General features: G+C 25.8%; 1 protein-coding gene across 1 annotated transcript; it reads right to left on the minus strand.

Moving 5' to 3' along the window:
• Window positions 1–399: 399 nt before the first annotated feature.
• On the minus strand, window positions 400–6,172 carry LOC135923567 (cytochrome b-c1 complex subunit Rieske, mitochondrial-like). Its single transcript, XM_065458384.1, has 5 exons — window positions 5,867–6,172; window positions 5,635–5,778; window positions 5,437–5,550; window positions 3,198–3,386; window positions 400–1,189 (listed from the first exon to the last, which is right to left on the minus strand). Exons 1-5 carry the CDS (start codon window positions 6,084–6,086, stop codon window positions 1,023–1,025), a joined length of 834 nt encoding a protein of 277 aa, XP_065314456.1. The 5' UTR covers window positions 6,087–6,172; the 3' UTR covers window positions 400–1,022.
• Window positions 6,173–14,184: the final 8,012 nt, after the last annotated feature.

Genomic DNA, 14,184 nt, shown 5'->3' on the forward strand with positions numbered 1-14,184 from the left:
TTTTTCCTTTGATTAAAATTATATATAAATATTGCCTGTATTTTTTGAGTTTTAATGAAAAATAAATGAATTGGAAATTTTGTTTGATACTAAATCCTCAATTCGCATTATATTATTTATAAGGTAACATTATACAAATACAAGTGTTTCAAATAATGAATATAATAATGTTCAAAAATAATTAACTTAAATTAATATTTAAAATCCAAAAATAAATGGAACTTTTTCTTTTACCAGTCAAATAAATATTATTACCTTATATAAGAATTTACCATCTAAAAAAAATTGTGCAGGCATCTATCCTGAATAAAATGGAGAATTAAGAACAAAATGGTGATCTGGAACACGTCCTGATTGTTTAAAAATAAGTTTATATTATAGATTAACTAATAAAAAAAATAATAATTAGATTTTATTAATTATCTAAATTTCACACACATGCCATAATATAATAAAAACAGTTTTGCAAAAAATAAATCAAATATTAAATAAATAAATAATATTAATATAAATCATTTAAAACCAGATGATATTTATAATTAACTAAAAAATCTTTAGTGCCGCCAAATCGGACCTCAAGCGCATTGGTGAATCCGATCAATGCTGTATGAGAAAAAGATGCTAAAAAAATTTTTAAAAAATAGAAACAAAAACTAGAGTATCATTTAGCGATTGAGATGGATCTTACCAAAATAGTTTTGAAATTAAAACAAGTTTAGAATATTCAATCCAATGACCTAATCCTCATAAAGACAAAAATCACTGGTTAACACAAATTAAATTTCAAGAAATGTATGGATAGCCATGGTTCTTAGTAAGGGATATTTTTAAAAAAATAACATATTTTTGCTTTAAATTCACGAATTATTTACTAAGCCGTTAATCTAACTTTGATGCGAATTGTTAAATATAAAAAATAAATGAAACAAGGGAAGGAAAGGGATAAAATTTATGGTTAAATTTTGTTTTACAAGTCTGTAGTACAATAACAAATTTTTATTTAATTATTTCCCTTTCCCTTATCAACCAACAACAATTGAAGTGTCAGTGGTGAAAGCATAAGGAGGCACTTCCAAGTTGAGAGGAGCGGGTCCTTTTCTTATGCGACCGGACCCATCATAGTGCGAGCCATGACAAGGACAATAGAATCCACCAGGGTAATCACCAGCATTAGCTATAGGGATGCAACCTTGATTAGTGTTAAAATTTTTGTTTAAAATTATAAATACATATAGAAAATATTAACTGATAAATAAATGAGGAATATTATAAGATAAATGAGAAGAAAAAAATCAAAAGAAAAAAGGAGTTCAAATAATTATCCCCACCTTGTCTTCCCTAATTTTCCTTCCATTTCTTTTTTAGAGTAGATAAATAAATTATAAAGAAATGATATTATAATGATCTATATTCATTTTTTTTAAAAATTTGTTCAGGTGAGCTTTTAGGAAAATAAATATATTTCTTGCATTTTTAAATTTGTGATCATCGTGTAAATTCTCAATTATATTTTTACATTTTTATTGTGGCTATATAAATATATAGGGATATAACTATTTTTTATCGGATCGGATTGGGCGGATATTTCACCCATTTTAAAATATCGGTTATCGGCCAATTTATAAAATTTTCCTATACGGTATGAAATGGCGTCTTTAACAAAAATAAAATGTTATAAAATTTAAAAAAAAGGTTATATCTAAAATCAATCGAAATCCATTTTTATGTATATTTTTTTAATAATAATAATTAATTAATAAACATTCTGCCATACTGTTATTTTTTTCTCATTCTGTATATATAAAATAGTACTGAAGAATTTATTTATCCAAAAAAAAAAGCATTTTGCAAAAAAAGTAGATATATAACATTATAATACTGAGTCGACAAAATGTATACAAATCTGTTTTATTATATGGCATATGTGTAAAACTTAAGTCATTTTTAAAGCTCGCGTTTTTTTAAAAAAATTTTGAAACGCTTGATTTTATCGGAAGCGCAATCCACGATAAGAGCACAACCCAAGAAATGTTCAACAACTGAAGGAGATTTTTTAAAAATTGGATTAAATGTATTTCAAATTAAACAAGTATCTGAAGTAAAGAGTAGGATTAAAGAGATATGGGTTAGGGTTAAGATATATTAAAGATGGGTTTTTTTAAAAAATAAAATTAAAGTTTTAATTAATAACTTGTAAAATATGATAGGTCAATAGATTATAAATTTTAAAATATCAGCTGTTGTAACGGCAATTTACCTAGGTTGGAACATAATCGCATTCCAGTTTGTATAGAATACCAACGCCATGAATTTCAGACAATTTTGCATTGAGCCTATATGAACTAAACTTAAATTTCTATCATTTCACATAGACGACAATTTATTTGGGCAGTTTTTTTTAAATGACATGTACAATTAAATTAATCACAATAGGGCAGTATAAAAAAACATTTGGTAGATATTAAAATTTAATGGTAAGTCAATAATTAATCTAAAGTTTTTTTAATTGATTTGAGCAGTATTTAAATTAAATAGGCAGTTTTAAAAAAAATTAGATGATTAGGGCAAAGGAATCTGCAATTGCTCAATCTTATTTAAAACATATAGCATTTATAAAATTATTTTCATTTAGATTTACTCAATGTCACAATATTTAACAAAAACGGGAATTTCCTTTATGGATCTCATTTCTAATATATTTATTTGTTAATTTAGTAATTTTTATATATTTATATGTTAATTTTCATATAAAAAATGTATTTGTAGTAATAAATACTAAACAACTTGATTAAATAAATACTGAAAGTTTTTGGTTTTACAGCTCAATATTTTATAAATATTGCCCAAATGATTAATTTTCTTGATAAAAAAATTCCCATTTATTTGTTAATTTACTGCCCAAAAGATTAATTTGTTGACAATAAAAATACTGCCTATTTTGATTAATTTACTGCTCAAAAAAAATCATAGCCTAAGGATTTTTTTTTTCATAAGAATAAAATAGTAAACAAAAATTTATGGTGAAAGCCTGAAATTCACAAGGTTAAAAACTCTAATCATGCTAGAATATAATTCTGCAGAAAGAAAACAGGGGTCAAATGACGTCTCGGGACTAGCTAAACCCTTATGAAATAAATTTACATCTTTTACAGAAACAATATATTATAATGTAATGAATGTTGAATTAATTATAAAACCTAAATGAGTACAAATGCCTATCAAAATAAGCCATTCCGGTTTTTGCACTCTGGCAGAGTCAGGTTCGGGATCTCTTAAACTGCTAAAATCTGTCGATTCCTCTTTGGTTATATCGGCAACACTTCTATGCTTTATGAACAGCGGTTTACCTCTCCATTTAAGAATCACGGTTTTACCTTCTGGGATAGCTTTTTAGGATATAATATTAAGATTCATCAATTTATTACATTATATATAAATTATTTACATTAGAGGTCTGAGATGGGCGATTTTAAAATAATTTAATCATTGGGCAGGAGGGCTTATAATATAAACAATGAGACTGGAGTATTTAAAAAAATAAATAAAGCCAAATCAAGATTTTAACAATTTCGCTAATAAAAGTCCAAATTTCTCCGACATCTGTGAACAAAATTAATAAGCTTGAGTAATTTACTTTTGGCCAAAATTTTTGAGCTAAACGTTTTTAAAAAATTGGCTAAATCAAGCCGTTTAACAACACTTGCTGAGACTCGTTAGATATTTTAAAATACTTTTCTTGTTGCAAGATAATATTTAAAAAAAATAGTGCAAAATTTGTAACTATTTTATTATTAAACATTACAACAAATAAATTGTATTTTAGTTCTTTTCATTAATTTGTTATAAAATTTTTAATAAAATAAAAAAAAATATCGGATAGGATCTCGATATTTTTTGAAAAGGCTAAATATCGGTGTCGATCCGATATTTAATATCGGCACATCTGTTTTGTTATTCTTCGCCGCGAATTCGCGCTAACCGTGAAGTGTTAACGCGAATTATTCGAATCGTATTTTACAAATTCCAAAATCATCAAAAGAAGAAAAAAATTCATTAAATGATAGTTTTTACATATTCGACCTATTAATTTATTTTAAAAAATTTTCAAAGAATTCATTTTTTTAGTACTGTATCGTTACGCGTTACAAAAGTACGTCGTTACTAGACGCGTTAATTTTAGTAAGTGAGGTAATGGCGTTACTATTTTTTTTAAAAAAAATTTATGAATTAAAGAAACCCTTTATATTTTAATTATTTTATTTTATTGTTTAATGCTTAAACGTTAGATTAGAATGGAAGGCTTAAATTCCAAGTATTAAAACCAAGTTTATAAAATATAATACCCCTACCGACCACCCTCAGCACTTATTGAACGGGTGTTAGCACAAAAAAAAGTAATGATGAGAGATAAATAATATTGTTTATGGGATTAACTTTGTAAAACAATTGCCATTAAAAATTATTATAAAAAATTGTTAAAAAAGAAAGTGGCAGTACATATATAGATATGTATCAGATCCAATTATCTTTTCTGGGTACTGGATTCTAAGATTATTAAATTAGGTAGCTGAGTGCAGAAGTGAAACTTATACAAAAAAAACATTTGCTCCTTGTATATAGAATGCAAATTTAATTCAATTAAATATATAAGTTTAAATTTATTTGCATATCTGTTCAACAGCATCATTATTATATTTATAACTGATCGATAGTATCCAATATTTTATTCAATTTAAAGATGATTTTTTTAATGCTGTTACTTCTGTTTATTATTTTCACAATCACCAAATTCTAATAGGGATCCAGGGGTGGACTGGCCAAATCTCTAAAATATATATATTGATTGATGAAATAAAAGAAAACAAGTTATGCAATTTTATTTTCACAGTAGACATTCCTATTTTTAAGGAGTAACATTAAATGTAAAGATTTTACTCTTTTGAGCAGTGTAAATTGCTCTAATTTTCCATTTTTGATGTTATTTTTTAAAAAATTAAATTTTTGAATCAAATCAAATAGTTTTATTATTCACACAAATATGAATATTACCAAACTAATAATTTATATAAAATACCCATAGTTGTCATATTTTTAGGATCTGACTTGATCCTTTTTCTTTTCATTTTCAAACCCAGTCTAGCCTAGGGTTTTTTAAATCATAGCCTATAGAAGTATTTAAAGGGAAATTATAAACTACTTACAAAGTTGGTGTTAAAAAGGTGTTAGCTTTCAATTTTGAATATGGGAAATCATAATATAAAGATAATGAATATTATGTATTAATATTTAAAATATTTTAAAAATAGTTAATTTTGTTGTTACATTCACAATTTAACTAGTTTCTTTAATAATACTATTATTAAATAATTATATCTATGCTTTATTTGCTCATTTTATATATTTAAACTCAAATTTCCTGCTTTATTCTAAAATTACTTGATAAATCAACTTCTATTTGTGCTTGGGCTAAGACATCAGCAGAAGGGCTCATTGTATAAATAAGTTTAGTAGCAACATTTTTAGCAGAATAAGCTCCTGCCATACCAGCACCTATATATATAAAATAATTATTTCTCAGCATATTATAATAAAAGTAAGTTTTAAACTATAAATATTCTATCAAATATAAATTACCTGCAGTAAAGAGATATGAAAATAATTTACGCGAATCATGTGTATCTTTTGCACTAGATTCAGGATCTAAAGTATCAACCCTTCTATAATCATCAAAATTAGGGAAATTTATATCTGTGTGAGCTAATCTAATCTGGGCAGATGCTTGAGTTATTATACATACATAATTGAATATTAAAAGTGCAAACAGTAATAACATTATGTAAAATATGAATAAAAACATAATATATACCAAAAAAAGGATTGCAAGATTTATATTCACCAGGGATAACTTTTTTAGCCATAGTTGATGCTAGTAATATTTTTTTTGGTTGTGGATATTTTACAGTTTTTGATTTAGGGAAAGCTAAAGGTTTAGTTATAGCATTATCAACATTGCTTGGATTTAAAATAAATTTGCGAGCCATATTAGGTAATAGATTTTCCTGAGACTTTGCAAAGAATGAATACATTAGGAGCTATATTATCTAATTATTATAAATATTATAATTAGACCAACTGAATGTTGAAAAAAATAGAGAAAAAAAAATTAAGTCATTTGATAGAAATATTTCATTATTAATGATTGACGTATCTCTATCTCCTAAAATAAATTTTATCACTTGTAATAAATAATACTTTTGTTTAGATAATTTACCTTTCTATAGGTTTATGAAAAAGGTATCACTTTTAGGAGTAAATAATTAAATAGTTATGAATATAAGCAAATCTTATAAAAAATATATAATTCTGAGACGCCATGACCCTGGAATCAATTGTTAATAAAATTACACGGATGGCCGTAAGATTGGTGTAGGGTATTCATTATCTATTATAATTAAGTTAATATATACTGTAGTCAATGGTTGGGGCCGTGCCACTTAGGGGATGTAAAGTAAACTTAAAACCGCTCTAACATGAAAAAGATATAAACTGGCGGAATGGAAATTAATTAGGGTAAAAAATTAATATCATATAGAGCAGAATGTTATTTCATATATTTTAAAAGTCAATAATAAATAATATATTTGTCATAAAATAATATAGCTTATTTATATTTAATATTATATAAAAGGTCAGTAAATTGAATACTTATAGTATTTAAATTAATAATTATGGAATAATATAAATAAATATATACAAGAATCGAAAATAAAGATTGACCATATATATTATGAAGTTTCTTAAAGATATAAAATTGTCGCCGAAATAAAAAAAACGTGGTTTCGGTCAGGTTATTAAATAGAATTATATATTCTTTTTGTTTTAAAAAAAAATTAGAAATTATGGGAATTTCAAAAATTACATTTAACGAATTTCGTAAAGAGGAAACTTCTTAAGATATTTGTATTATATTAAATATATTTGAATGTAAAGAATATTACTCAAACAGATGCAACTTTGAAAAAATTGATTAAATATAAAAACAGATATAAAATATTACTATTTCCAAATAAAAGTTATTATGGGCAGATTTATATAAAATTGCAAAACAACTTTTTAAAGTTGAAAGAATTGACTTGGCATCAATCATCGATATTATTAGATTAAGTCGTAGACCAACAGAATTAGTAATGAATTATTTAGAAAATAAGGAACTAGCCCATAGATATGAATTTGAATATACGTGATCAATTAATTGCATTAATTGCTGGATTAAAGATGGCTCATATATAAATAGCTATGTTTAAGAAACCCAGATACTAGATACGAAGAGCAACGGTTAAGGTAATAGAAATGGCTCTAGCTATGGAACGGGACGATTAGAAATAAAAGATACTAAAATGTTTATAACATCAAAGAAACGACTGAACATAATGATAATGATAAAAGATTAAATCAAAATTATAATAATAATCGGCAGTATAATGCTAATGATAATCCGCAGTATCAATATGATAATTAAACATAGGTAAAAAGAAAACCAGATCTATAATAACTACCACACGAATTATAATAACAAGAAAACCGTGCTATTTTTATAATCGTTTTCATGCTATTCGGAATTTTTCAGCATACGAAAAAATGTGCAGTAAATGTAAGAGATTAAAACAATACCGTGTGTTGTAAAAATAGAAAAAATGTTTATGGTACAAATTACATAGTAACTGATAATTCAGATTTCTCAATAAAAAAAGTTTATAAATATGGACAGCACCTAACAATTATGCTATTAATAAACAAATACGAAATGGAATATGATACAGTTTCAGCAGTAACCATCATTAATTCAACAATATGGAATAAAATTGGGAGGCCAAAACTTAGAATGGTTAGAGCTCCAACTACATATGGTAACAATGCAATAAAATATTGGAGAAGTAGATGATAAAATAAAGTGGCTTCCGTTATTAGTTGCAAAAACAATTTTTTCAGATATTAATATTTGGCTCAGTTTTATATCTTTCATTTTACTCCTATTTTAAATTCGTAGTGTCATTTTTGCAATATATTACACTATATGATTGTAAAAATAAAATATGTTGTTACTATTAAAGATTAATAATACAGTCAAAACCGTTTAATTGCATATCGCTTAAGTGCAAAAACTTTTAAATGCGAAAAAACCCCGCTATTTTGATAATAATTACTATGGTATAATGTTAAATTTTATTTATAATTGCGAATCGGTTAATTGCGAAATATCGGATAATTGCAAAATTTTTCAGGTCCCATTTATATGACAATAACGTTAATTTAATCGGATAAGTGAAAAAATAAAAAAAATTTATCGAAAAAAATTATTCATCATTTTTTTTTATTTAACCTTTTTCCATTCATTCATTCATTCATTCATTACCACGCCAGAAATTAATATAAAAATGGTAAAAAAATCATTCCAAACATTAACCCTGAAGCATAAAAAAGGAATAATTGATAAATTAAACACTACATCAAAAACACAATTAGCATCAAATTACAATTGCCACGTCTCGACAATCTACCGTTTAATAGCGAATAAAGAAAATATATGCTCACAATTTCTAAGGAATAAACCTCCTACAACTAAAAGAGTTAGAATAACTTGTTACCCAAAGACAGAAGCAGCTTTATTGGTTTGGTTTACCCAAATGCGAAGTAAAAATTGCAGTCTAAATGGGCCAGTGATGTTAGAAAAAGCTATGTTTTTTAGCCAAACTAAAAGAAACAAGAATTTTTACGTTGTGTTTTGTTTTAGATTAAATTTTATTTCTACTTTAAAAAATAAAATAATAATAATTATAATATGTATATCATCGACTGGTATATACTGGTATATGTAACAAAACATTTAAATTAATACTCAATAAATTATTTTACAAATTTGAATAAACAACACAATATGTAACAAAACATTTAAATTAATACTCAATATTATAAGTTTTTATAATATATATATATAAATTATAGGCATTCCTACTAGCAGCTGGTTGCAGAGATTTAGGAAAAGACAGAATATAAATTTTCATAATGTTTGCAATGAAAAGGGGAGTGCAGATATTATTAATGCAAATGAATGGAGCAGAAATACACTCCCATCTCTGATTAAAGATTATCAAAGGAGTAATATTTACAATTGTGATGAGACAGGACTATACTACCGAGCATTACCAAAGGGCACAATGGAATTTAGTGGAACTCAACCACTGGGCTTTAAACCAGACAAGGAAAAGGTCACAGTTCTATTTATCATAAATGGGGATGGATCTGATAAAAAGTTATATGTTGTAGGGAAATTTAAAAACCCTAGGTGCTTTAAAAATAAAAAATTACCAGTAAAATACTACTCCAATAAAAGCAGCTGGATGACAACCTCAACTTTTGAAGATATCCTAAGAGAATGGGATTCCTCATTAATGAAGAAAATTTTATTGTTTTGTGACAATGCATCTTGTCACAAAACAAAATTAACATTTAACAATATAAAATTTATTTTTTTTACCAGCAAATACAACATCATTAATTCAACCTTTGGACATGGGTGCAATTAGATCCTTTAAATGTCATTATAGAAAGGGTATCATGAGAAAAATGATAACATTGATGGAAGGAAATGACACCACCTCTTTTTATAAAAGATTTACACTTTATGATAGCCTCTATCTTATAAAATTATATGGGGTGAGGTGACAAGTACCACAATCATAAAATGTTTTATTGAAACTAAATTTTTTGATAAGTCTATGGCATTTGATTGGGAATCGGAGGATGATATAGCACTAACTGAAACCAAGAAGATGAATTTGATCCCATATTTGAAATATGCGTTACACGATGATGATGCTAGCTGCCATGGAATTTTGGATGATCAGGATATTTGTAATCAGATAAGATTAGAATTGGAAGGTTTAATTACTTAAAATTTTAATTAATCTTATTTTTTATAGAAGGTTATGAAAGCTCCGAGAATGACGAAGGGAACCTAGAGATATCTGATCATTTAATTACAAAAAATCAGGCTCTTAATGGTTATTATACTTTTCTTGAATATGCTCATGAACATCTAAGGGATCAAGATTCACTAAGAAAGCTAGATAATATAGTGGAAAAAGAATTATTTACTCCAGAGTCTAGCCAAACTCTTATCACAAAATATTTTTATTAAATCTTACATTACTTTATAATAATTGTGATGCATGTATAATAAAATTAGTTCAAATAAAATCTTATGTTAACAAAGCATTAATAAACTTTCATTCCAGCATGGTCTGTTAATACATTTACATTTATAATATTAGAATTCATAAGATTTGAATAGGCACAGGATTTTAAATCAAATATCATGTGAATGAAAACAAAACACTTAATAAACTTAAATTCTTTTATATTAATCTTATTGTTTCCAGTTTTTTAGGCAAAATATTTTAAAATTTGCCTTTAATAATAAATTAGAATTTAAAAAGTGATAATATATTTGTGTAAAATTATATTTCAGTAAATTTAATGAAGGTAAAATGACAAAAGTAGTTAAAATTAATGGAAATAAATATTAGGGTATTGTATAGGAAAAAATGTTATTATCTTCCACAAAAGCTTTTTTTTGTTTTAATTCTTACATATCTTAAATAAAAAATGAGATAAAATCAAGTAAACAAATTTAATTGAAATAATTTTATTCAATAAAAAATAATTTATTAACAACTATAATGCTAATACATAAATATAATACATAAATAATTACAATCAATTTATAATTAAAAGTCTTGTTTTCTTTGTTCCTTTCTGTCTATAATCATGTCTAGATCTAAAGAAAATATAAATATATATATATCAAAATATATCACATTACTTTCAACTTCAAGTGCTTCAGATATTTTAATATTATTTGATTGATCTAAATTAATTGAATACTTTTTATAAAATAATAACTTGATGAATGACGATAAAAATATAGGATTATTGGTGGGAAGAAAAAAAGCTATGATCATATGTTTCAACAAATAAGATAAATTTTTAAAATTTAGTTTTTTTATTTGTTATATAACTTATTCAAATTAAAATATATAGTTGATTACATTAATTAAAAATTGTATTTATTGCAAAGTTTGATGGCTTATATGATTAAAATATATAATGATAAATATCTTTATAAAAAACACAAACTGATTTTTAATAAATAAATTGTTGAATTTTAATCGTATAATTGCGAAATCGGATAATTGCGAAATTTTTAAATATTTCGGTCCCAAGCTTTCGCAATTAAACGGTTTTGACTGTATATAATAGAAAGTTGAAAATTTTAATCCTTAGGTTTGTAACTTTTTACTGGAAACTTAACTGAACACTAGTATTTATTTTGAAATATAATAATAATTATTATATAGCATTAACTATTTATGAGTATATAATATATAATATAGTAAATCTTACTCAAAATTCACCAAATAATCACATTCCCTTATAATCATGATTAACTATTTATCATAACATATTCGTAACGAGGGGTGAGAAATATGATATAAAGGAAAATGATAATCAATAGCTCAACTCAAGCATTTTTTAAGACCATTTGATAGCGGATAATACCTATAGAAAGTGAGAGGCCTATGTATGGAACCTTTCGACGGTCGATAAGTTTTTCGCAAGGTCAGATTGTTCAGGATTCTAACTTAAATAAGGTGGTAAACTCTATTTAAGACAAAATTAAGACACGAAATCGATATCGAACACCGTGAAGGAAATTTGAAAAAAACTATGGAGAGAGAGTTCAGAAGTACGTGAAACTGCTTATGATAAGTAGAAAGAACGCGGAACGCTAGAATTAGCGGATTGCAGGTCACAAACATTGATATTTCGAATGCACTAGGCTAGAAGTTAAATTTAGAGTTTTGCTTGGCTGAGGGTCCCTAAACGAAAATCTTTAGGGTCTTCATTTATAATGATATATATATACTCGGTGAATTAACAAAAATTATTTTAATTTCTTTTGGATTGGTTAAATTCAGGATAGAAATCACCATGGCAACGGTGAGGTAACGGAATCTCATTTAAACATAATCAAACTGTAATTTCAAAAGTGAGAGGTGTTTTAAATACAACAAATCTACTTCTAATGTAAGCCAAGCGGAACGTCAAAGATATTTGATCATTTTTATTTTAAAACAATGTAGATATTTTATTTTTATTGATCTCAGATCAAACGAGAATACTCGTCGAATTTAAATATATTAATAACCGAAAGAAACGAAACTAACGAGGATTTCTAAAGTAACGACTAATAAAATAGAAACAAATCCAGCCCTTACAAATATATCGGAATATTTTATAGCAAATCATATTATTATTGTATGACTGCTGGTCTTTTGGATACATTCCTATTCATTAAAATGCATCTAAAAGTTTACATATATTATTACGGCCATTGATATGCATTTAGACGAAAGGTGAAAGGTATTTAAATGAAACTGGAAAGACATTTAAACTAATTGCTGTTCAATATTTACTACCGCTATTGATATTGACTACAGCTGACTTAAATACATATACACTTTTAATAAATGGATTCAGTCTAGGTTAGTATTAAGCCATTTAATCCTAACCAAATAATTGAAGAATGCAATGCTTTTATGGCATATCTTGGAAGATTATCTACTAAAATTTATATTTCAAATTAAATTGTGAAATTAATGACCCATATACGTAACATATAAAATTCTGAATAAAATTGAGCTAAATACTTAATTTTTTAAATATTAAGATTTAATCCTCAGAAGGATTTTTTTAGTAATAGTATTTATAAATTGGATAGAGCGAATTAATGGATTTCAAATCGTTTATTGATTTGAGTCATAAATGTATCCAAAAATAGAATAAAAATGCTTATTTTAATCTCAAAATCACATAAATCTGCTCTCGTTCAATCGAAATTCTGGGTCGATATCATATCTTAGTTTTTCTAAGTTGTTATATAATAACATTCGCGATTCTCATAGTTTTAGGCGGATCTATATATTAGAATAATATTAAATAATACTGTGTTAAATAATTTATTAATACATTCATATACAAAAAAAAGATTGTGATGATTAATCAGTTATTAAAATTTTGGGTTTTGGGTTATATATTTTTTTATATTAAATTATATTATAGGTTTTTAAAGTTGATAAAAAAATTTTTATATTAATGAGCATTTAAGGTCATATGCATAATTTTCAAAAATATTAATAAACAAAGATACGGGAGCCCCACAATTCTGGTTACTACGCACCAACTTGGATGAATCGAGTATAGATAAAGCACTTTTAAATAACATATGCCTCTTTAGGTGTATTTTTTTATACTTATGCAAAAACTTCTTAAATTTCAACAATCAAAACAAATATAAACAATAAAAACAGGATTGATAAATAATATGCTCAATAAAACGAAAAATTAATTTCTTATTACAATATATTTTAATCGCTTAAAACTAACTATATTCAATAAATGGACCAACCCAAAAAGATCAGAACTTTGAAAGAAATTAAAAGTAATCCTCAACCAAGGCGTAGGGAGAATGATTATAGCAGTCCCCCAAAGAAAAATATTTCACATACAGTTTCAAAAGAAAAGGTCGTATCGAATACCACAGAAGACAAAAAGAAAAGTGATTTGCAAAGAGAAAAGAACAATAGTATAAGGCTTAAAAGCCAAGTGAGCCAACAAGGAGCATTACTCAAGATGTATTGTATCATTATAGGAGCTATACTGGTTTGCGTGACGCCGGTAGCATTCTATTATTTGTTCTTCAAGGATAAAAATATATCTAATGATCAAGCATTAAAGAAAAAACCAACAGACACAGACCTTGGAGGGGGAGTTACGCAAGAAGCAGTCAAGGGGTCATCCATAGCTGATGATAACTCTAATTTAATGGGACCCGAAGATAGATCAGCCAATTCTAATTCCAAGAACAAATCCTCTGGTTATTTTCTATCACATTTATTCCAATTTTATTTTCTGACCAGATTAGTGGGATATAGCACACCTTTATTTAAAACTGTTATATCTCAATCAAAATTTATATATTAAAATGTGATATTTTAGACATTTATAAAGATAACCTTTAAAAAAGAGATTTGAAGAGGTCAAAATTTTAAGCTTGTTTCGGAT

This window comes from Gordionus sp. m RMFG-2023, chromosome 2 (assembly GCF_954871325.1).
Source record: "Gordionus sp. m RMFG-2023 chromosome 2, tfGorSpeb1-WG-v2, whole genome shotgun sequence".
Classification (NCBI taxonomy): Eukaryota; Metazoa; Nematomorpha; class Gordioida; order Chordodea; family Parachordodidae; genus Gordionus; species Gordionus sp. m RMFG-2023.